This window comes from Vanellus vanellus (genome assembly GCF_965231255.1).
Source record: "Vanellus vanellus genome assembly, chromosome: 3".
In the NCBI taxonomy this organism is placed as follows: domain Eukaryota; kingdom Metazoa; phylum Chordata; class Aves; order Charadriiformes; family Charadriidae; genus Vanellus; species Vanellus vanellus.
The window spans coordinates 129,100,948-129,125,896 of NC_138907.1; the positions used below are offsets into that span (position 1 = coordinate 129,100,948).

At 49.1% G+C, this 24,949-nt stretch overlaps 1 protein-coding gene across 1 annotated transcript in view; it reads right to left on the reverse strand.

Moving 5' to 3' along the window:
- Positions 1 to 21,286, reverse strand: part of RAB10 (RAB10, member RAS oncogene family) — a 46,706-nt gene extending 25,420 nt beyond the window's left edge. Inside the window, exon 1 of the mRNA XM_082481513.1 lies at positions 20,744 to 21,286. Coding sequence (XP_082337639.1) covers positions 20,744 to 20,870 — 127 coding nt within the window. The 5' untranslated portion in view covers positions 20,871 to 21,286. The remainder of the gene's footprint in view (positions 1 to 20,743) is intronic.
- Between the last annotated feature and the right edge of the window lie 3,663 nt (positions 21,287 to 24,949).

Consider the following 24,949-nt stretch of genomic DNA (forward strand, 5'->3'; position numbering starts at 1 on the left):
GTAAATAAGACAGCTAGCCGCGCTCTTTCAGGAGAAAGCTTACTTCGCATGCATGCTTATCTGCTGATTTTCTTTTGTTTATGTGTACACACCCACCCACCACGGCCATATCTCCAGCCTCCCATATATACGTACACGTATACTTGTATGTACTTGTATGTATCCTTTCTACACCTACCTATAGCAATGAAGTCATTGAAGATATAGAAAAAAAAAAATAGCATTGTTTAACACAAACTTCCATGTAAAACAAACAGCTCCCCTCTTGCTTTGGAAAGGTGAAAACCAAGACGACTGAATGCAAGTTGTGCCAAAATCCCACAAGTCCTCAGGGCCTCTTCGTGTCCCAGCCCCACTGACCTCTCTCGTAGCTCTCCCGGAGCGCTGCGGTCGGTCTCGGATCACCCACCACAACACCAGCCTACCGCAGGACGCACAATCAGGTCAGACAGCCCGTGCTGGCTACGGAGGCCTCGGGTCGGGACTATCTTTAGGTGGCTCATTTCGGAGCCAGCGACCTCAGCATTCAGCCCGGTGCTTGGCCGTGCTGTGTCCTCCACACACTCTCCAGCAAGACTCAAGGCTTTTGTCTCATTTTTCTTGACCTCACACTAAAACCTGCAAGTGCACCAACTACTGCAGGTGACTCCAGAAGCTGAAGGGACATTACCCACTACAAGCAAACACAGCTGTAAGACAGCAAAAGGGAGGTGCCCATATGAAAGCAAATTAATAATAAATGTAACAATTAATAGAGTAATAGAACTTTTTTCAAAAACTAACCAGATGTTTCTGAACCTGCCCGTTCTGCTTAGCAGAGGGGACTGGACAGGAAAAACAAGAGAAGAAAACTGTACCAGGTAGCAACTGTCAGTCAGTGACCGAGGTATTGATCTGCCCTCAAGGTAATTTTAGGTTCACTGCTAAACCAGAATTCTATATCCTAACGCAGCAAGAAGCTTGTAAGTTGCTTTCCAGAAATTTAAGCTAAGCAGTGTAATCAAACAACACAGCCAGATGCGGATGGAGAACAGAGGCAGCCAGGCAACCTGGTTGCTGCTATTAGCCTAAAGTAACTCCATACAAACTGCCGCAAAACAAAATAAACTATAAATAACATAGGGTACCCATTGCAGACAGATGACAGACAACGCTTAGCAGTTACATTAGACCACGTTGCAGATTCCCATTCATTTTAACTGAAGGCTACTACCACACTGGTCAGAACTAAAATAAATTCTTAACAAAAAAGAAAAAAAAAAGCCACACCACAATCTTTCAAGATACAAACTTACACGAGAGTCTCCCTGCAGTCTCCGAAGTCACAATGACTCAGGACACCTACTCAACCGCAGGCGAGGGAGGACCTGCAGAACTTGTGCAGACAGGGCAGCCCAGGGCTGGGAGTGGTGAGCAGAGCCGCAGCAGAGGGGCCTCAGACAATGAGCTGAGGCAGTGCACCATGGCCACCGTCCGGAGAAGGCTACAGGGACAGCCAGCAGAAGCCCCCCAGGACCAACATGGAGGGTATCAGTGTCGTGGTTTAGGTCAAATCCACCACTGGGGACCCGAGGGACCCCTGATGGGACCGACAGATGCTCCCCTCTACCCCTCTACAAAGAGAGAGGCAGAGGAGGAAAAAGAGACTTGTGAGTTTAGAGGGAACTAAACTACTTTAATAAAATATTAATAATAAAATAAAAAGAAATAATGAAATATATACAAAACCGTATCAAGCTCCCGAGATGACAATCACATCACCGGCTGGCACTGGGGCAGTCCCAGGCTGGACTCAGTGACGGACGGGAACTGGATTCCGGAAATGGATTCCGGATGGGGATCACAGGCAGACGAACAGAGTCCTCCTCAGACGTCGGCCACTGAAGGAAGAGCCCGTGACCCTTTGATCCCTCAGCTTTTATACTGAGCATGAGGCAGATGGGATGGAATACCCTGTTGGTCAGGTTTGGGTCACCTGTCCTGTCGCTCCTCCCCGCAGGTGGGACCCCACTATGCTTTTCCGCTTCCGACCCTCCAACGGGGCAAATCACAAAGTTGTTTGGCCGTGGGGGTTATAGCAATGAGTATAAGCAGAGCCTCTCTGCATCCCATGCCTGGGCATCAGCTGTAAACATTGGTCTGATCACTCAGAGAGTGAACACTGTCTGCACAATATGCAGGTAATTTCAGTAGTTAGAAGAGGCCCAGCTAAGAAGCGAAGTTACTGAACAAAATTGGTTCTGTTTTACTTCAAACCAGGACAATCGGCTATCTCAGAGCTGCTGACATTGAAATGGCCTCTCAGGTGTCTTTGCTGTCCTCTTCCAAACCTTTAATTCCATTATTTTTTACATTCAGTGACCAGGAGCATAACAAAGTGCTGGAGATACAAGCAGACTATGGATTTGTGCAGCAGTAAGAAATAAATTCAGTGTATTCACATGTTTCATTTTCATCTTCTTTGCAGTAAGCTTTTCCTAGTGCAGAGTGCACAAACGAGAGCAGCTACACGAACTCACTCTTCCTGCTCTGCAAGGTTTCAAGTCGTGACAATTCAGCATTTATAGAGCACCAGAAGTTGCATCTAAATAAAGTAACACATACCTTACATGAAGCCTTAGGAAAAGTACACATAGTTAACTCTCGTAGTCTAGGAAACTTCCACCGCAACTGGGTAAGAGAAAACATGCGGGAAGGTAAGGGTCCTGTTTGCGAGCCTGGTTTGATCGAGCTAAGTGCCGGAGGACAATGGTAACAGAAACATGTGATTTAATTACTTTAGTTCCACCAGCCACAAACGATGATGTGATTAGTGTTACTTTTTTTTTTTTTTTTTTTCCCTTCTCATTCCCACACATCCAGTCCCTGGCGTCAATCCTCCCACCGGCAGACCGAGTCTATCACCCAGAGGCCTCTCCTTCCCCGAGCGCTCTACTAGTCGCCCTTTCCCTAAACGGCCCATTGCACACCTTCGTTTAGTACCTCCTGAACTATCACTTGGGTAAACATTCGGGCATTGGAATAGACTGCCCAGGGAGGTGGTTGAGTCACCATCCCCGGATGTGTTTAAGAGACATTGAGATGTGATGTTGGGGGATATGGTGTAGGGGAGAACTTTGTAGAGTAGGGTAGGCGGTTGGGCTCGATGACCCCAAGGGTCTCTTCCAACCTAGACGATTCTATGATTCACTCCTCTGCCTTGAGGTCACCAGCTTCAATTCACACCACCTTGACAGCAACACTTACTGGGGTTTTTTGTAGCATTTGTAGTAATGCAAGCAGAGAAACTACCAGAGGAATAGCTGTATCTTCGACTGCTAGGGATCCATGGTACCTGAAGTATCCTGGAAATTGGCATTTTTGTAGAGCAGGTATCAAGGAAAGTAATTATGACTGCACCTCTCTCTCTCCGTAAAGATACCCTTGTGGCCAAGAAGGCCAATGGCATCCTGGGCTGTATTAGAAGGGGGGTGGTTAGCAGATCGAGAGAGGTCCTCCTTCCCCTCTACTCTGCCCTGGTGAGACCGCATCTGGAATATTGTGTCCAGTTCTGGGCCCCTCAGTTCAAGAAGGACAGAGAGCTGCTGGAGAGAGTCCAGCGTAGGGCAACTAAGATTATTAAGGGAGTGGAGCATCTCCCTTATGAGGAAAGACTGAGGGAGCTGGGTCTCTTTAGTTTGGAGAAGAGGAGACTGAGGGGTGATCTTATTAGCGTTTATAAATATATAAAGGGGGAATGTCATGAGGATGGAGCCAGGCTCTTCTCGGTGGCAACCAATGATAGGACAAGGGGTAATGGATTCAAGCTGGAACACAAGAGGTTCCACTTAAATTTGAGAAGAAACTTCTTCCCAGTGAGGGTGACAGAGCACTGGAACAGGCTGCCCAGGGAGGTTGTGGAGTCTCCTTCTCTGGAGACATTCAAAACTCGCCTGGACGCCTTCCTGTGCAACCTCATCTAGGTGTTCCTGCTCCGACAGGGGGATTGGACTAGATGATCTTTTGAGGTCCCTTCCAATCCCTAGCATACTGTGATACTGTGATAAACTAAAGATTCGTAACCAGTGATATTCACTAGCGTATCCTAACAATCTACACATTTACTTACAGCATCTATTTTCAGTAATGAGGCAGATTCTCAAAATCCAAACAATCAACTCACCTTTAGCTTTTAACATGAGAGACAACTAAACTAGACATTCTGTAAAAAAAAAGAAAGTCTTTCATCTTCAATAGGCTGATCAAGTCCTAACAGTCCCTCCAAACCATCCCCACGGCTCTGTCCTCAATCTGCAGCTTTTCAGTATGATTTTATAGTATCTTTATAAAACTAGCTTTACAGGCGAAGTTTTACTGATACCATATCCATAGACAAATTCCAGAGTTGGTCGTGTTAAGGGAGAAGGTGGGACATTAGCAGCAGCACTGTTGCCAGATCATCTCCTACCAATTAATCTATTCTTAACGAAGCAGATGACAATCCTGTGAGATGGCAGCTTCTCAGTGTGACCTACATTCTTCCATTCTGGCTGCCTGCATTCATTGTGCTTTCAACCGCTGTCACACATCACAAACAAACCAGCAACTGCAATAAGCCTCGGCGTTGCAGGGTTGATTTATGCAAATCAACACTGACTAACTGATATGGGGGACTCAGCTGAATATTCATTTTGGTGACAAATCCAGTCCTGTGGCTTACATCCCCCCAAATATCTGGCTTAATCCCCCCCAAACAATAGAAGGCTATTGTTATCCAGCCTGACCTCTTATCTGGGAACGGCCACATACTGCGAATTCATTCACATCCTCACTGTTTGCAGAAACGGGGGATCCTCACGCCACACTGCTGCTTTCCCATCTGCAGTTACCTCGCCAGAGCTTTCCAGTTCCTGCCTCGTATTCCGCTTGCAGCCACCAGCCAGTTCAGAGATGAACAACAACCTTCAGAATTACCAGATTCGGAACTACAAGAGTGAAGGGCACTTTCCCAAGTTGAAATTCTTTTTGAAGCGTTCCTCTTTCCCTTCGAAGGGGCAGACAAGCCGTAAGCATGCAAGCTTCCTTTGTGCATCAATTCGTTTCAAGGATGTATATTAAATCTAGGTCAAGACTACAGCCTTCTAGTGCACCAAAAATTTTCTCTCACTACCAGCCTCACTCAAAACCTCCTCAACGATTGTTCTTCAGAGATTTATACTAAAACCACAAGTTAACATCTACATGTTAATTCTGGAGTAAACCATCACAGAAGTCAATATTGCTACCAGAAATTTTTTAAGAGGACTCGGGGGGGGGGGGGGGTGGTGTATTTTTATTTTTTTTTTAAATCAAATAATCAAGGAGACAAGGCGTTGTGAGTTGTCTGCTCTCCATACACCACGCTGCTGCACCTACACAACTCTCGTCACCTATACTTAAAAATTTGATCATCTTCAGAAACAAGTCTTGAGGTCTCTTTCCTTCCACCTCACTCCCCTCTGATAGAGAGAAGTCCATCACTGTGCCACTACGCACTGGATATTTGCAGACTTAACTCTTTACGTTAGCTGGAACACCAGCAGGAAGACTTGACTTTTCCTTTTTAAAATGCCCATGCACTTAGGCCTCGGAAGCCACAAGGCCGTATGTAAGGAAGCTAACGGTATCAACACGTCAAGAATTCCACGAAGCTGCTTCTCCTCAAGTGGCATTGTTCAGATGTTTAATAGATTGATTACAACGTGAAGTGCTGTTCATCCCCATACCTGGAATCAAAACAGCAAATCCAAATAACCAGAGGTAAGAAAGGCACCGTTACCATTCAGCACAGTCGCAGCTGAGGTCCCATCACATGTACCCGCTTGGAAGGCACTTAAAAACAGCACTGCCTCATTCAACAGTGACATGGACTGTGATTAACCAAGAATTTCACATATTTTTCAAGTGCCAGCTCCCTTACTGCATACATTTAAATACTGATCTGTAAACTAAAAAGGTAGTAACGAAGCTTCTTTGCAAAGATTAGTAGAAAATGCAACTTTCCTGTAAAGTGAAAATAATGACTCCTCCAAGGGAGGAATTAAGATACAGGAGCTTAAAAACATTAGAGGTGCCTGACTGGAGGTCTGTAGGGAAAGGTGTTTTAACGAACTAAAGCTAAATCCAGAAGAGCTCAAAACAACCTGGTTTCTAGTAACTTTTCCTAGAGAGGCACCACATCCTCCTCTGTGTTCAGAGGGAGTGACAACGGCACAGGCATTCATGCCTCAGCAACTCAAGCCACACTTTTGGGTGATTAACAAATGCACCGCTGGTGATTTAAATTGATGGAGACGGCCGAGGCAGTACAAAAGAACAACACAGTTTCCTACCTCTGCCAAAGCAAGAGGGTAGGAGACTTCGGGCAAGCTCTGACTGCCGCAGCTGCGCCCGTGAACCCTGCAGGGTACTAAACGCCGAACAGCACGCTACGGCCACATCCAGCAGGGAGTCAGCTGGCGGCAAGGGAAGTTCCCAGGGCCAGAACGTCAGCCAGTGGGCTACGCGTTCGTGGCACAGGTTTGATCTCACGGTTTTGATTTGAGAGCTAGCACTCTCCATATCGCGGCCTGGGCAAAGTTCAGGAGATAGCCAGAACCCAGTGTCTGCATCCATTTTATTGGGAAATGGTCCTTGCCCTGGTTATCAAGTGACAGCTGTTTCCAACGGTCAAGAATCTGGCACGTTTAACTTAAGCATCAATTCAGTAAACGTGTTCAAAGCACAGCTGCCATGAATTTTGGGTGCAGTACATCTACCTGACGTTCACACCAAGCAGGCTAAAATTGAGATCCCAGACAATGGCGAAGGTTCAGAGAGTCTCCCTTTGGTGGAAGTAAGCTGTCACATACAACAGGGACAGAAGCCATTTCTCAGGCCAGAACAAGTTGTGAAGCCCTCTCATCTCTCCTCCCCAGCTGCCTTCATCTCATTTATAAGCACTGATGCAATTTTTGTCTAATGAAATCTAACTATATAGAGCCTGTGCCACCCAGGGTTAGGCAGCCTTCGATACAGCGTGCTGTGTGGGAAGATCCGAGGTGGGCACAGAACACGAGCAGATCAGCCCGCGAGGGTCCCGCAGGATCTCTCTTCTCTTAACCAGACTCCTGCCAGGGAAGGCATTTCAGAAGCCACGTGAAAGTACAGTTCAAATTCACATGTAAAAAAATCTCTGCTCAGAAAGAAAACTAAAGCTTCCTGTTGACACCACCTACACAGCCACTGAGGTCTATGAAACCACGCATAGTTTCAACACAAGCAGTTACTTCTTCCAGAAAAAAAAGAAACTTTATCATTTTGTTATTCCAGCAGCTAACCTTACACAGGGCTCCCACAAACAAAACAAAAGAAAATGAACAAAGGAACTATTTTAGTGATGTTTTATGCATACCAAGAGACAAAAGAGACAATAAGGTTTTTATTCACAAGGTAGTAAGGGGGGGGGGAAAAAAAAAAAAAAGAAAGGAAGTGAAGCTCTAGCAAGAAACAGCACTCACTTCAGAGTTCTTCCCATGCAGCAACAACCTCTATTCGTGTCAGTCAATTCCAGGTTTGAGGGCTGATTCTCTGCCATTACATCTTTCATTTTCTAATATACTCAATACACTTCTGGCCCAGGTAGCAGAGCTCTGCCGGCCACCTTTACCAGCACATATTTGCAGAGAAGGCATCACACGAAGCAGCTGTACCTCCCTGTGAGCCCTTTGTCACTGAAGGCCATTAGGTCCCATACCCAAAATCACCGCAGGGAAAGGGCTGGACTCCAGCAAGCCGACAGTCTGCACAAAAATTCATAACTAATTGGAATTCTACTCTAAACCACCAAGTACGTGCGCTAAGTATGTTCAAATTCAATTACAGCTGATTAAGGCAGTTTTCATGCATGTCTTAGCCTACTTCTATTTCTTAGCTAGAAAATAAATACAGTACATGAATCTGCTTTCGCACAAACTGCTTCTACTTATGAAACAGAAAATTTGCCACTACTTTCTGTAACAGTAATTTTGTCCTCAAGTTACATAAAAATAAAAACTCAATTAACACTTGCCCTGGCTATTTTGTACCCAGCAGACTGACAAGACAGATAATACATAAAGGAAGGGAAGTCGATTCATTCAGGAAAAGCACTAGGTTTGTCAAAGAGGCAGGTACTGCGCCTTGGAGGTCATTAAAAAGATTCAGCCAGTCAAGCCGTTATAGTCAGCAGCTCCAGAAGAGCTCAGCAGCTCTCTGCCATCCCAAAGTCCGTAACGACGACTGACTGCAGCGCAGAAACTCAGGCCAGTTACTTGTTTCAATAATTAGAACTCCTTACTGCTGCAACTGCCACGGAAAGGAAGGAGAGACCTTCACTTACGTTTTCAGACCAGACAACTGGTTGGAACGGACACTTTCAGCACAACTCACGGACCTACATTTGATTAGCTTCAGCCACACCAGCAGATGAGAGACAAAATGCGCTGAAACACCCCCCAGGTGCTCACAAGGACTTCAAACTTCCAACAGCAGAACTGGGGAGCCGGAGATTCTCCAAGCATCTCCAAATGGGTGTGAACATTTGTTTGCATGATGCAGTCACAATTAATATTTGAGAAATTAAAGCTTGCAATGCTTTACACCCTTAAGTTTTTCAAAGATTTTCAGTCAGTGCAGCTTTGAGGGCTAGGCGGTTACTGCACTCGCAGGTTTAAACGCCTTCTCCGGTGAAACGGTCTACCAGCTGTCTTTCCCAACTCACTGGAAAGAAGACACGTGCTTTTAAGTGAATACTTATTGCTGGAAAACCAGGGTTTTTTTTCACTACAAACAGAAAATACTGCCATTATGTATGAAAGTACCCTAACTCGAGCTACCTAGACCACACTACAGCAGCAAGCCACGCTTTGTCATTGTCAGCATTAGAGACACGTTGACATTGCTGCTGCACGGAGCACTGCAGCAGAGGCATCGCTCCCCTTTACGTGAGGGCTGGAGATAACCTGTGGCCCGGCCCTTTCCGTGTGAAATTTTCACGACAGAATTGCTGGTAAAGGACACACCTATTATTTCCTACACAGACTCCAAAGAATAGCACTGCATCTGGTGTTAAATATAGTACATTCAACTCTGAAGCGCCACTGCTTGTGCTGCAATTCAATACATATTTAACTGAAGCAGTTGCCATGTGATTTAGGATGTTTTCAGTTACGGAATATCAACTTATACATATACTCCAATACCCAAGTTTCGTAAAAAGCTTTAATTTATGAGCCCTTCATCAGCAAGAAACAGAGACTTCACAGAGTCAAAGCACGGCGGCGGGTATTTATCTTTGGTTTAAACCAAGTTCTGGGAACGTGCAAGACAATTTCCACACCTGGAGCGATACGGCACAGTGTGACCACGAACATCCCTCCAACTCCCTACTCTTGGAGAAGATCAAGTATTCCAACACCAGACGTTTCCACCCAACCTCTAAGTTCTCCAGCAACTGAGAAGATGAATGGTAGTGTTGTCAAACTAATTAGCAGGAAAAAAGTTTGAAGTAAAAAAAAAAAAGGCCTACTGCTACAATATTGCTCAGAAGCATCACATTTGTCAGTAAGTCTTGTCACCTTTTTTAGCTATTACTGATACTGTGACACTCAAATTGAATGCATAGAGCTGGAGGAACAGGAATTTTGTACCTTTGGAAGGCTGGAAAAAAATGGAAGAGTGTCACACAACACACCTAGAATCAAAAGTTATTGCTGCCTAAAAACACTGGCCAGCAGTGCTCCAAGGCAGCACTGGAGGTCATAAGACTTTTTTGGATTCTTTCGTTTGCTGTACGCTGCAACGAGGTTAGCTACACCTCACCTGCAAGCAGAAAAAAGCCTCAAGCTAGCAGCTTGCCAACTCCCAACTCCAGCGAAAAGGCACTGTGCCTCAAGAGGATGAGAACAGACGCTCACTTGCAAGGCAGCCACAGAGACTCCTGGTTTCAATCCTCATGGAATAATCCCACCTCCCTTCGCGCTGCAGGGAGCCCGGAGGGGTACGCAGTCAGCCACCCCACCTCAGCCAAGGACCTGCTGTAACTCCCTCTATCCCACATCTATTCTGCAACAAAGCATCTGACTACAGTATCGAAGGGGCTGATGTTAGAAAATGACACCATGATGTACATGGAAAGAACTGAGGTTAAAGAAGAGTTTTAGCAGTGGCTGAACCAGCAGCACTGCGAGTTACAGGGCAAGAAACCACAATGCTGACAGCAGCTCTGTGCAAAGAGGCGCCTGCTCAGAGCTCAGCAGCAGCACTGAAGCTCCTGCAAAAGCTAGCCGAGGAGCACCTTAACTGGCTCTGAGCAAGACATCACACGCCTTCTTTATCAGTGGTTTCTTCTACCTCTTAATAAACCACTTTGTTAGAAGCTCTTTACAAAGCTGGTGGCCATTATCTAATGCTCTGAAGATCAAAAGGAGACTTCCAGCAGGAATCTCTCCAGACTGCAGTGCTTTTGATCTGATCCAGCAGCAGCTCTGATACACACTGGGAATTTGGACCCCCAACCCAGGTAGGTCCTATCCTTGCACCCAGGACCAACAGCGAGACTGAGGCAGGCTGTGGAGCATGGAGCATGTGCTTCTAGCACCCCACAGCAGGGCCACGTTAACTCGGCTTGCCAGGGGTGTCCTCTAGAAATATTTTCATGACCCCACACATGGCAATCCCATCACCTTCGGCATTTCTGTTCCAGTCACAGACCACCTTCATCACAATTGTTTCCCAACACTCAGGTCAAGCTTTCCCTGTTGTGACTTGTGTCCACTGCTTCTTGTCCTCAGCAGCAGCCTCTGGCAGCACCGCAGCAAATGCCCACGGCCTGAACCTGAGCCTGAGCAGCACCACATCCTCCTGGTTCTCCGGCTGGGTCAAGGTCTCAAGCAGGCCAGGACACGTGCCCTGTGGCACGTGGCCACCACGACTGAGCAGGCATCAATGGCCTAACACTCGCAGGTGGAGTTTCTGAGCCCCTTTCCATGCAAACCACCAGCATTTCTGTTCACCAGTCCTGCTCACTAAGGTAGGAATGAGAAGCACCAGACTTTCCAGGGAACTCACAGTTCTGGTCCATGCTGTCCCTGAGATACCAAAGTTAAGTACAAAACCCAAAGAACCAGCCAGTAGGATCTTTGTTTTTGCCAGAAACTTGAACAGCTAAAAAAAATAAAAAATCATTTTGTTGTTTACTGGCAAGATCAAAAAGTTACACTGAGATGAAAGCAATTCACAGCATGCTTAATGAAACAGAAGCGTTGGTGGGTTTCATTTAACCAACAATTAGACAGCTGTATTTAAGCTACACATCTAAGCTTCCTCCAAAGTGACAGAGAGGCACATGTACGTACTGCCATGTTCAGACGGATGGAGTTTCTTATTTTCCTTCGCCCCACTTACAGAAGGAGCCTAGACAGCTAGCCCATGCTGACAGTTCAGCTTTTAACGAGCTAGTTCTGCTAGAGAAACACCATTTCAGAAAAGGAAGGGAAGAGGATAAGACACAGACTGCAGCAAGCCTTGCAAGGTGTGAAATGTAGATAGCTACCTAAGGAACTGGAAACATCTAGATACTTCTACCAACACGTTCAACATTTTTTATTTATCAAAGTTCAGATATTCGCTATAGATCTGCAACAGTAAGTGTTTAAGAAGTGCAATCAAGTTAGTTACCTACAGGGAAGTCAGCTGCCAATGTGATTTGGTGGTGAGAAAGAGCAGGTAACATGCCTACGGTTAGAAGGGCAGGAGAGGTGGCACTTTGCACATCAACAGCTCAGACATCAATAGCTTAATTCATACACGCAGATGCCTGAAGTTCATAACTGAACATCTGAAGTAAAATGTAAAAATCACCTTTACTCTAGAAGACTAAAATGGTGGTGAGACCAAGTTAAGACATAACCACCTCGGAGGACAGAATAACTTTATTCAGAACCAGGTGCACACTGTTCAGTGCATATTGGCATGGAACAAAGACCAGAGTTTGATCCCATAAGCCACAGATGAAACAGTCTGACAAGGCCAGCTTTAATGACCCTTCTGATAGCCTCATACATCAAAGGACAGGCAAGCAAGCACTAATGTACCCTGACCTAAAATGGGTAAACACCTGAAACTACCACAGTACTCCCCAACTTTGTTACCAGGTCTTTTAAGGGTTCTGAAGCTCAGATCTTGGGCCAAGACAGCCTCCCACTAAGGATATCTTCATCAAGGACAGAGACAGTGGGATTGAGGGCACCCTCAGCAGATTTGCAGACAACACCAAGCTGAGCGGGGTGGTGACACACCAGAGGGATGGGATGCCATCCCGAGGGACCTGGACAGACTGGAGAAGTGGCCCCATGTGATCCTCCTGAGGGCCAACCAGGCCAAGTGCAGCATCCTGCACCCGGGGGGGGGGGGGGGGGGGGGGGAGGAGGGGGGGGCAGCCCCCGGTGCCAGCACAGGCTGGGGATGGCGGGATGGAGAGCAGCCCTGCCGAGAGGGGCTCGGGGGTGCAGGGGGGAAAGCTGGCCAGGAGCTGGCACCGTGCACTGGCAGCCCAGCGAGCCCCCGACATCCCGGGCTGCATCCCCAGCAGCGTGGCCAGCAGGGCCAGGGGGGGCTGTGCCCCTCTGCTGCGCTCTGCTCTGCTCTGGGGAGACCCCCCCGCAGTGCTGCCTCCAGCTCGGGGGCCTCAGCACAGGAGAGACATGGGGCTGGTGGAGCGGGGCCAGAGGGGGCCCCGGAAATGCTGGGAGGGCTGGAGCCCCTCTGCTGGGAGAGGTGGGGGGGTCAGCCTGGAGAAGAGAAGGCTCCGGGGAGACCTCCGAGCCCCTTCCAGTGCCTAAAGGGGGTCTATAAGAAAGACGGAGACAGACATTTTAGCAGGGCCTGTAGTGATAGGACAAGAGGTGATGGTTTTAAACTAAAAGAGTGGAGATTCAGTCTAGATGTAAGGAAGAAATTGTTTACGCTGAGGGTGGTGAAACCCTGGCCCAGGTTGCCCAGAGAGGTGGTGGATTCCCCATCCCCGGAAACATTCCAGGCCAGCTTGGACAGGGCTTGGAACAACCTGATCTAGTGGAAGATGTCCCTGCTCATGGCAGGGGGGCTGGAACTAGACAGCCTTTAAAGGTCCCTTCCCACCCAAACCACTCTGTGATTCAATGATGTTGATCACAGCCCTGTAGGACGGCAGTACTAAAGGAACTCCCATCTCATAAAACAGCATGCCAGACCAGTCCCACATTATCGGGAAGAGACTGTTTCCAGCACTCTCCCCAATCCAACAACTGCTTCAGCATATCTGGTATATGTAGAGCTAACCATTAGTACCAGTATGAAAGAACACTGTAACCAAGCAAGCAGGCCTCTCTCAGGGAGCATTAAGTAAGATTTTGGAAATGCAAGACAGAAACGGGTATTTCTCCAGGTTACACAGTATAAAACAGTCACAGTCCCAGTGGGAAAGAAAGCCTCGAGTTGTTTTAGCTTCAGAAAAGAACAAAAACATGCAGAGACTTCTAGTTAAACCCACACAAGACTTCTAGTTAAACCCACACAGAAAAGAAAAGCCCACACAGTTAAGTTGTACCGAAACACTAAACACGCACCACTTGCAGCAGCAGCTCTGGTCTCTTTCCCGTTTCCCCAGGGCCAGACAGGGAATTCCCACAGCACTGGGAATTTGACAAGCCTGTTTTTCACAAAGCGTTTCTGAAGTACCTTACCCCCTCAGCAAGGGTTACACAAAACCAACACCAGCTGAAACCCTTCTCCATGTGTCATCAGAAGGTCACACAGCAAACCAGGCGCCGGCTGCCGCTGCCAGGGGAATCCATGCAACCTGCTCTCATCCAATGTCTTTCCCAGCTGTTTCTCAACCCCAGGCAGGATGAAGTTTCCTGGCAGGAGCACCCTGCTCCCAGCCACCATCCTTCCCGAGATTCTCCTGCTCTTCCCTCTACGATGCCACTAACAAGCAAGAACATGTTGCCTTTCCACAGCTCCAGAGAAGAGGAGGACAAGAGCAAGCCGTTGCCACCCGAGCGGTGGAAGTGGCCCACACCCTGCTCCCGAGGGCTGCAGGAGCAGGTACAGCCAGCGTGGCCTGCCAAGACACAGCCCCACACGCAGCACTGCTGGACTAGAGGCAGCAACATCTGCTTAGCACTAGCTACAAAAACCCTTCAAGTTCAGATCTTTTGGTTTCTATCTCCTGATGAAGTATTTATCAATAGACTCTCAACTGATTCACTAATTAAATACCACTGTTAACTTTAAGGGCAGAAAAGATTTAAGCATTTTCTCAGGATAAAGAGAGAGGAGTAATAGATTTTCTTTCTTAAGAGGTAAATCAAGAAGTCAAGAGGAAATCACTCCTCTGCACCCCACAGTTGCGCTTATCACTCAACAAGGCACTAAAAAACTGTCCCTGGTTTCTAAAACAAAGGCTGCATCCCTGCTCAGCAGCTCCCAAGCAAGTTTTCTACCAACGTCAACAGGCATTTCATTTGGTCTTGTAAAAATCAAGACCAGACCACGGATTATAGGGACAGCCTGTCACAAGCAGCTACAGGCCTGCGCTCCCAATCTGAAACACACTTTACCCTAGAAAACGTCAGCAACTTCATCCACTCTTTATCTTTGCCACTTACTGTTGAAGCGACAGTTCAGTCTCCTCCTGGACACAGCGCTGGCTTAATTGCAGCAGCCAACCTCCACATGCTCCTTCCCATTCGTCTCCACGTCTTCTGATCATGCTTAGCACATTTAGGTAACAGCTGCCTATTAGTTTCAGTTGAACAGAAATAGCATGTCAGTGCAAGGACAAACAGAAAAGGGAGCAGCAGGGCTACGTGTCCATGCTGCCAGCGCACAGGTATGTGCCCGAGGAAGGAGTTCAGCAGCGTTCTCAGCCTTCACCAACTGTTTTTGCCCCGAGGCAGTGACAGCAGCAGCACAGGGAGAAGAGCAAGCCCAGTTTAGGGTTTGCCTCATACTGGGGGCAAGGAAGAGGGAACACTAGGCAATGGCACTGCTGCCAAGCGCTTTCTATTGTGGAACCGCAACCCTAAATGTGAATTTTCAGTACAAGTGCCACCTATTCTGGTGTTTGCACGTCCCCAGATGCCCCATGCACTCTGCCAGTACAGATTTATATGGTAACACAAGAAGCCAGTTCAGGGAACTGATTCAGCTCAGCTGAAAAAATAGCTATGTTTTAAAAGTTTCCAGCCAGCTCAGTTCCTCACAGTTCCTCAGCTCTTCACCACACGGCCATCCACACGTTTCTCATCAGCGCTGCGAGGCATGCACAAGCAAAACTGCTGCTTGTTATCCATGGCCCTAGATTAACAAAAACCAAAACACCCTCAATCACACCGTGAGTCCAATTTGCTCTGTAACCCTTCTCCTGGATGTCCCAGCAGACAGAGGTGAGGAGAACCACTCTCTCCAGGCCAAACAATACATGTTCAACACCCAGCACCCAAGAGCTGAGGGGATTCCCAAGCTCGAGACTGCATCCAGAGCATCACGTCCAACAGCCACCGATGGATCCACTTCAGTTTCCTACTTTCATTCTGAACCCATTTATGTTTTCCCCTCCAAAAATTCCCATGACAGCAAGTTTTACAGCTCTATTACCTCTGTGTAGAAACGATTTTTGCATCTCTTGCTGCCTGATGGTTTCTGGACCCCATGTCACAGAAAGGCTGAACAGGAGTTGGGGTGGGGTTTTGGGGGGGGGGGGTGTGTGGTTTGTTGCGATTACTTAATTTTTTTTCCTAATTCACCTGCCCCACGCCAGGACTCAGATAGAGACTGAATCCACCGCCTAGGCACAATATAAACAGAACTCAAAGCTGTTTGCTGCTCCTACAAGCCAACAAACTACAGATGAGACAGAAAAGGTATGTAAGGAAAAAGCAAGCCAGTACTTTCAACTGCTCTTTTTTTGGACCCCAGAAACTACTTGTTTTTCCAATTTCATTGCAACCACCATACAGCTAAAAGCATTTTCTCAATTCAAAATGTTATTTCTGCCTAGTTTGTCTTCCCACAATCTGTTGAGTTTTTCCCTATTCTCTATGTGAGACTCCTTTCTTCCCAATATTAATATATCACAAGAATGGGCAAACAAATCCTCACAAGATGTAGCAGAAAACTTGTTGTACTTACTATTTTTTATATCCGAGGACTGATTTTAAAAAATTTCACTTCTTAAATGTACCGATATGCGATGATTCCAAAGCAAGTGTTTAACAACTCAAACCCACTTCTAATAAAGGCCAGAGAAATAAAAAAAAAAACCCTGAGTAAAAGAATTTAATCAGAAAATAGTTTTGATATACCTTCGCATTTAAAACAGTACAGTTTTGCACACTTCTAGCACAGATTTGGCATCACGACCTTCCTGTGTTCAGAAAAAAAAAACTATGGGGTGATCAAACCTCAGAAGTCATACTGCTTTTTCTCCCTCTCTCTGGATCTGTAGAGTTGCAGTCAGAACACAACTGCATCTTCAGTACAGTCTACGAGCCTTGAAAGCTTTACCTACATCAGGAGCATTTAGAGGAAATCTCACAATGATTACACACGCTTTGTTCTCTTGAGTGCATTACTAGAGGTAGGCAGATTTCATGGGAAAACATTTTTTGTGACTCATCTTAATTTGCATTTTACTTAGTCAAACAATAGCAATTATACGCTTGAGTTCGGTTTTGACATTCAAATTTTTAGCCAGACATCCCTGCACGGACAGCCCTCCCTACCTGCTCTTGCCCAGGCAGCAAAGGCCAGTGCTTTACCTGCTGACCCTGAGCAGCTTCACAAAGCGCACCCGCAGAGCTCCCACATATCATTTTTGGATGGTTCACTTCAAGCTGTCATCAACTTGACATGTTGAATGCCAATAAAAAAATTTACGAAAGAAAATTAAGATCTCAAGCATACATTGACTGGAAGCTACTTGCACTAATTTCTAATATTAACAATAAAGGAAATCTGCTGGTAGCATGAGCGGCAGCAGAGAAACTGCTAAAGTTAGCAGTGTCTGGGGAGAGGGGAGACCCGGCAGCAGCCCGTTAAGAGAAACCCAGTACTCGGGAACACCAGGGAGCAACACCATTGCCCAGAGGAACAGCTACCACCGACAGACCTGACCCAACTGTAGAGTAACCAGAGAGTGCAACTGAAAAGAGTCACCACAATTTCTCAAAAAAAACATACCATAAAAATGATTTTTGCATTACATGATTACTGAAGAGCCATTAAAAATAAAACCAGCTTGTGATAGGCTAAGTCTTCTATAATTTATTCCCTTTCTACCTGAAACAGCAACATAGCATTTGAGGACAAGGCCCCTGCTCTCTCCAGGGAGGTTATGATGACTTAGGGATTCTTACAGAACAGCCATCTGGATTATTTATAGTACCTTTAGACAGGGTAATGAAATCATTCACACAGGCACCTCATCACATCCAAAAGCTTAACTGCTGTTTTAGCAGGAAATATTAGATTGAAGTGATTCAAAGTCAAATGTTAAAGAGAGTATACCAAATTACACATACAGTAAATTATATCCAAACTGCCATCATGGATCAGGCCTAATAAGTCCTTAATATGTGCAAAGATAAAAGCAAATGAACGTAAGTTACTAATGTGAAGTAGAAATGCATTATTATTGTATCTTCACTTACATATGCAGACAAGCCTTTGGTTTTATAGCATTAAAAGACTTCCCTCCCCCCCCATCTTTTATATACATGGGCTATTTTCAATATTCTTTGTGACCCATCTTTTCCTATAAAGACTAGAAAGACTGAACCAGTCCCTGCTAGCAGCCACCTATACTACCGTACACTTTACGTGCTTGACTATCTCCGGTTCTTGGTGGAGCTCAGTGTAAACACAGAAGCATGAATCAGAGCTAACAAGCTACCAAGTATTACTATTTTTTTTAAATACAATGAGAGATTCGGCCAATAAGCCAGTCACTTTCAATGTCATCTACTGTGTACACAAGTGCTTTGGAAATAGTATTTCCTTGTTGCTACAGGTCAAAGACTTCATCTGAGGTTTTTCCTGAAACTCTCCTCTTCCGGCTGCAAAACCAGCCCAAGTTGTGCAGCTACCGCAGCGAGATTTATCACAGCAGGTACCACCAGGCAAAGCACCTTTTCAGGCTCCCTGTTACGTTGCTGGATTGCTATTGCTGCCCTCACCGCTGCAGCGGGGAAAAACCTGAGGAGGTCTAAAAACTGTAGGTACTGGTGGTAATTTGAGATAACATTTTCAGACAGATTACTCAATGGCTTTGCTGTAATAATGCAGAGAACAACTAAGTGGACAGGTGTTGTAACCCAGTTCAAGATTTCTCCTTCACAGATGAGCTGCTTTTTAAAAGGTGCCAACGTAGAGTCTCCCTTTCAACTGACACTGCTTGCACAGGACACTTTCCCAGCAGGTTTCCTCATTAACCAATTACTTACAGAAGAACTAAGGAAACAATACATTTAAGACATCTTTGAGCAGTTCAGCACCTGGAATTCAGCACCACAGAGAAAATCTATTTGTACCCCAAGATCTGCTAAATTCTACCGTCAAGATGCACGTCTGACACGCCCTGACAAACCAGCTAGTCATCAAGTGGTGTTCAGATACCATAACTAGACATTTAGTTCAGAATTTCGGAGACAAAACTTGTTTGCCTTCCAGTGCACATGCACTACAAACAATTTATGTACTCCAGAAATTAGTATCTACTGGCCTAAATTGGTTTGACTGTTCAGAAACACTACCAAACTCTCTATGTGCACACTTGCTACTATACCTGATGATACTCTACCTGAATGCTCAAAAACTGCAGTTAGACCAAGAAGTAATACTAACTACTGAAAATCGCTGATGATTAAAAGAACAAGTTCTCTGGAACAAGAGCCACCATATAGCCACTGACTTCTCAACTAAGACATTGACTATTTTTAACTTTGAGAATTGAAATAAACCTTCCCAGCGAACTTAGAAAGCAACAAACGCCATGTGATCCAGGCGAGAATTTGCCAAGCAGCGCAGAATTACACTACAGCCACAGCAGCAAAATAAATACAGCCTTCAATAGTCAAGGTATGCGATGTTAAGAGACGTAATAAAGTAACTGTCACACACGCACCCCCAGAACAATTAAGCAAAACCCTGAGCTGAAGCCTATAAAGCTTTTAGGCAACCAATGTGTCTTGACACTTAGTTGTCTCTCAAATATACTTTTTTTCACTTCCAATTACCCAAGGCCTGTTTAAGAGCTTCTTTTTAAGTCTTGTAGTCTAAGCTGCAATTTTTAGGGTGACATTTCGACACTGATGAGGAATTACACAGGAGCATACCTACACTAGCACTCAGATCTACCTGATGCTTTACATTCTCCTACCCCCAGTGAACAGCTGTATGGACAATCATTTAAGGTATTTATATCAAGTACAGAAAGCCAGATACAATTCAACCCCCCCAAAAAAAGATTTTCTTTTATCCAGATGTTTGGTAGGTATATGCACGCTACACCAGTGGGTGCTGCAAGAAAAAGCAGAGACAAGAATTCTCTTAAATTGCCAGTTAGTCACCAAGAAGGTCAGTAGCTGCTGACCTGAACTCTTCATCTGCAAAACAAGATGGTGTTCAGGAGAAGAAAAACAAAACACTGTGATAAACCTAGGGAGAAAGGATGTTAGGTACAAGGCCTGTCTCGCAGTGTAGATTAAACAGAAAGAGGAAAGGCTAGGAAAACACACATCTCTCCTTCATGATCACAGAATGGTTTGGGTGGGAAGGTAACTTAAAGCTCATCTAGTTCCACGCCCTGCCCTGGGCAGGGACACCTCCCCCCAGCCCAGGTTGCTCCCAGCCCTGTCCAACTTTGCCTTGAACACCTCCAGGGATGGGGCAGCCACAGCTTCTCGGGGCACCCTGCGCCAGGGGCTCACCGCCCTCTCACTGAAAAATTTCTTCCTCATATCTCATCTCAATCATCTCCCCTCTTTCAGTGTCAAGCAATTCCCCCTCGTGCCATTGCTCCCCTCCCTGACCCAGAGTCCCTCCCCAGCTCTCCCGGAGCCCCTTTAGGCACTGGAAGGGGCTCGGAGGTCTCTGCGGAGCCTTCTCTTCTCCAGGCTGACCCCCCCACCTCTCCCAGCCTGTCCTCCCAGCAGAGGGGCTCCAGCCCTCTCAGCATCTCCGGGGCCTCCTCTGGCCCCACTCCAACAGGTCCATGATGGTTCTATGATTCATCCTATGATTCTTACAGGTAACCTGGGAGGAATGATGTGGAAGGAACTACCGTAGTCAGGCACTGCACACCGATGAAGGGCTAAAGTCAGCTTTGCCAGAAGCCCGGGGGCTTGCTCCCAAACGAGGGAAGGACAGCTCTGTTGGGTGAGAACACAGACCCCACCCACGAGTGTCATCATTTCTGCTAAGCCACATCAATAGCGGCGAAGACAGTGTGCAGTGATGGCAACCCCACCTCCCTCACGGGTGGAGGGGCAGAGAGACCCACCGGTGATGGAGGCAGCCATGGCCGCAGCTGGCAGAGGGTTGCAGAGGACAAGCTGCCAACGAAACCCCCAAGGAAGGGAAAGGGAAGGTCCCTCAGGGTCACCAAAACCCTGAAGGGGCCCCGGAGCCCCGGGGGGAGGAAGCGGGGGGGAGGTGCACTGACCGATGGTGGAGATGAAGGTGGTGTTGAAGGCATCGTCGGAGAAGCGGAAGAGCACGCAGGTCTTGCCGACCCCCGAGTCCCCGATGAGGAGCAGCTTGAAGAGCAGGTCGTAGGTTTTCTTCGCCATGGGGAGGCGCGGCGGCCGCCGCCGCCCGCTCCGGCCCCCTGCTCGCCCCCCCCGCCGCCCTCGCTCACCGGGCGCCCCTACCGCGGCTCCGCCCGCCCACCCCGGCCGGCAGCACCGGCCGCGCCGCTCGGGAGGGCGGCGGCGAGGAGGAGGAGGAGGAGGAGGAAGAAGGAGGAGGAGGAGGAGGAGAAGGGGGCCCACAAAATGGCTTCCTGTCGCGGGGCGGCCCCGGCTCCTCGCGCGCTCCCCGCGCCGCCACGGGCTCGCTGCTCCTCACGGGGAGGCGGCGGCGCCCGGCCTCATAACCCCGCGGCTGGGCTGGGCTGGGCTCGGCTCTGCCCGGCTCGGCCCGGTTCCCCGGGACGGCGGCGGCGGCGGCTTCTCACAGGCGCTGCCGAGGCTGCGCGCGCCGCTCGGTAACCGCGCAGGCCTCCAGGCGGGGGCGCGCACGCCCTGACGTCAGCACGCACACCGGGGGCGGGGCCTGAGGAGGACGATGGGGTGGTGGCACTGCCTTCCCACCCTGAGGCCGGCCGGCCGGCGGAAGTCCCGCCTCCCCGCGCCTTGCTCTCCGGGCTCCCGTTGGTTGCTCTCGCCCGTCATTCTCGCCTCCATCCCGGGGGTGACGTCAGGAGGCGGGGCGGAGGCCGCCCCCTGGCGGCGGGCGGGGTGACGGGGAGGCCGCGCCCTCACGGGGACCCCGGCCCCGGTTCCCCCCCCCTCCCCCCGGCCCGGCTCGTCCTGGCCCTGGGTTCGCAGCCCTTCCGCCGTGCCCCCAGGCCCCGCCGTGGCCCCAGGCCTCTCAGGGACCCTCCGCTGCAGCCGGCGGCCTCCCCAGGCCTGGCACTCGCCAGTCCCGGCCAAGCCTCACCGGGCCCCACACGCGGGGCCGGGGCCGTGCACCCCCCGGAGAAGGCGAGGGGCGGCCAGCACAGCCCCACAGCGCCTGCCCGCCTGCCGAGAGCCGGGCTGGGCCCAGCGCAGGCCGGGGACAGGCACCGCCATGGCACCGCTGCCAGAGCACAGGGGGCGTACCAGAGCCCGGACATCAGCTCTGACAGTGACTCCATCAGTGGATGAGGGAAGAGCTACAGGTGCTGTCTGTGCGGACTTCCGTAAGGCCTTTAGCACGGTCCCCGACAACATCCTTCTCTCTAAATGGCAGGGTTGTAGATTTGGTAGGTGGGCTTCTTGGTGCATGAGGAATTGGCTGGATGGTCACGTCCAGAGGGTAGTGCTCAACAGCTCAATGTCCAGATGGAGATCGGTGACAAGTGGTGACCCTGAGGGGTCCATACTGGGACCAGTACTGTTCAATATCTCCATCAATGACATGGACAGTGGGATTGAGGGCACCCTCAGCAGATTTGCAGACAACACCAAGCTGAGCGGGGCAGTGACACACTAGAGGGACAGGATGCCATCCCGAGGGACTGGGACAGACTGGAGAAATGGACCCATGTGATCCTCCTGAGGGCCAACCAGGCCAAGTGCAGCGTCCTGCACCCGGGGGGAGGGGGCAGCCCCCAGTGCCAACACAGGCTGGGGATGGAGGGGTGGAGAGCAGCCCTGCCGAGAGGGGCTTGGGGGTGCTGGGGGGGAAAGCTGGCCAGGAGCCGGCACCGTGCGCTGGCAGTCCAGCGAGCCCCCGGCATCCCGGGCTGCATCCCCAGCAGCGTGGCCAGCAGGGCGAGGGGGGGTTGTGCCCCTCTGCTGCGCTCTGCTCTGCTCTGGGGAGACCCCCCCGCAGTGCTGCCTCCAGCTCGGGGGCCTCAGCGCAGGAGAGACATGGAGCTGGTGGAGCGGGGCCAGAGGGGGCCCCGGAGATGCTGGGAGGGCTGGAGCCCCTCTGCTGGGAGGACAGGCTGGGAGAGGTGGGGGGGTCAGCCTGGAGAAGAGAAGGCTCCGCGAAGACCTTATTGTGGCTTTCCAGTCCCTCAAGGGGGCTTATAAGAACGATGGGGACAGACATTTTAGCAGGGCCTGTTGCAATAGGACAAGGGGTGATGGCTTTAAACTGAAAGAGGGGAGATTTAGACTAGATATTAGGAAGTCTCTTGTGGGGGTGGTGAGCCCCTGGTGCAGGGTGCCCCGAGAAGCTGTGGCTGCCCCATCCCTGGAGGTGTTCAAGGCCGGGTTGGATGGGGCTGGGAGCAACCTGGGCTGGGGGGAGGTGTCCCTGCCCAGGGCAGGGGGTGGACTAGATGGCCTTTAAAGGTCCCTTCCAACCCAACCCATTCTGTGATTCAATGATTCTATGAAGTGGGGAGCAAAAAGCAGACTAACCAATGGGCTGGAAGAGGGTGACTCAGCCGTCGCAGGGAGCCCAGGTACCTCCTGCATGTGGTATGTTTGCAGCGGACCTGGGCTGCTGCACGGTAGACGCCGTGTCACACTGCTGGCATAAGTGAGGATAATTCCTGGTGGCTACCTGGACACTGGGCATTCAATCACAGCTCCTGCATGTACCAGACTGGAGAGCGTACCCTCCCGTAAGAGCCAAGCTGGGAAGTCACCATTGAAGGCCCTTGAAATACCCCATCACGGGGGCTGTTAGAGAACTTGTCGCTTCAATGTGGGGAGGAGCAACCCTTTCTAAACAAGCGAGCACTCGCACATGGTCGAATGCAAGCTGTCCCGCGGTGTGATCCAGCACACGCCAATTGCAATTCACTTACATAATTAAGTATTCTGCAATTGGTAATTTCCCGCTGTTTGCAGGATGGGTTACCTCAAAAGGTTTAATACAATTCATATCCCTCCCACCCAGCCCCTCCCAAAGTACAGCTTAGCACATCTCTGAAGACAGACACTCAGCTTTTTTCCTTTGTATTTTGATTTCTCGGCCTTCGCGGCTCCCACTTACAGGCATGCTTCCCCCGCGACCGGTGGGGTACAGGCTTCTCTCTCGGGAAAACTTGGGCTCTCACAGCGGGTTCTCTCCAGGAGCTGACACAGCAGATAGGGCACGAGTTTGCAGCTTCACAAAGAAGGTTTATTTTTAGTGCTTTGCTGGATCGGTTTAAGGGCACCGTATGAAACGCTTCCTGTCTACAACTGAGCAGATAAGGAGAAAAATGCCAGCATCCATGGAGATCTCCGCGGTGAAGGCGCTGCCACAGATACCAACAGGGGACCCACGGGCTGGTGGCTTCCAGTCGCTCCCCATGGATTTATCAGCACAAGCACATCGCTAGATGTTTGCACCAATGTTTACAATAACCTTTTGTCCTAGAGAGTTTGTTAATGGACTTCAAAGAAGTTTATCTCTCAGGATCCTAGAGAGGAAGCAATACGAAGTCTCGCATATTCCGCTGCAAACAAGACAGAGTATTTTCCATCTGACATCTAAGACTGGCCCTGATGTTAAATGTTACCCTCTGAGGGAACTGATCCCGCAGGAGACACCCCACCGAGGACAACAGCGCCCTTGCTCTTGGTTGCTCAGTAAGTCCCAGTCAGGAGACCATCCCCGCAGGGCTGGTAGATGGTTCGCTGGTAGCTGTTTTGGGGATGTTCGGTGAGAGGTGTAATGGTTCCCACAGCTCTCCACCACATCCTCCCAAGGATCTTCTGTCCTGATCTCAAGAGGGCACTGACCTGATGTAATGAGGGGTAATTACCAAATTAGGAGGACTGGGATGGGAGGGGAGAGCCAGCAGGACCCGGCAGCCTCTTCCCGGCTGTCAGAGCCAGCTTGCCAGGAACAACTGAGCCGTGGGGGTTGCAACACCACGCCGTGGTTGTGTGCCCTCCAGATCTCACCACGGGGAGGGGAAAAGTGAATCATGAGGGAGTTGTGCAACAGTATTTAAGTTTGGGGAGGTTTGCTTGGGGAGAGCAGTGACATGCTGGGCTTGCTGGTTACTCAAATCCTCTCATAAAGCGGGGCCAAGCCCTTGGTGCGCACAGGGATGGAAGAGATCTTTGTCATCCAGGAGGCATCAGCAGCCGCAGGGAACAACAGCTTTGTTTTCTCCAGCTCCTCCCCCAGCCGAGGCAGCGACAGGGGCTCCGCTGCTCCGCCACAGGCACAGGGCGGAGATTCTGGTCCCACCATTTCTGGTTCCTCACCTTGA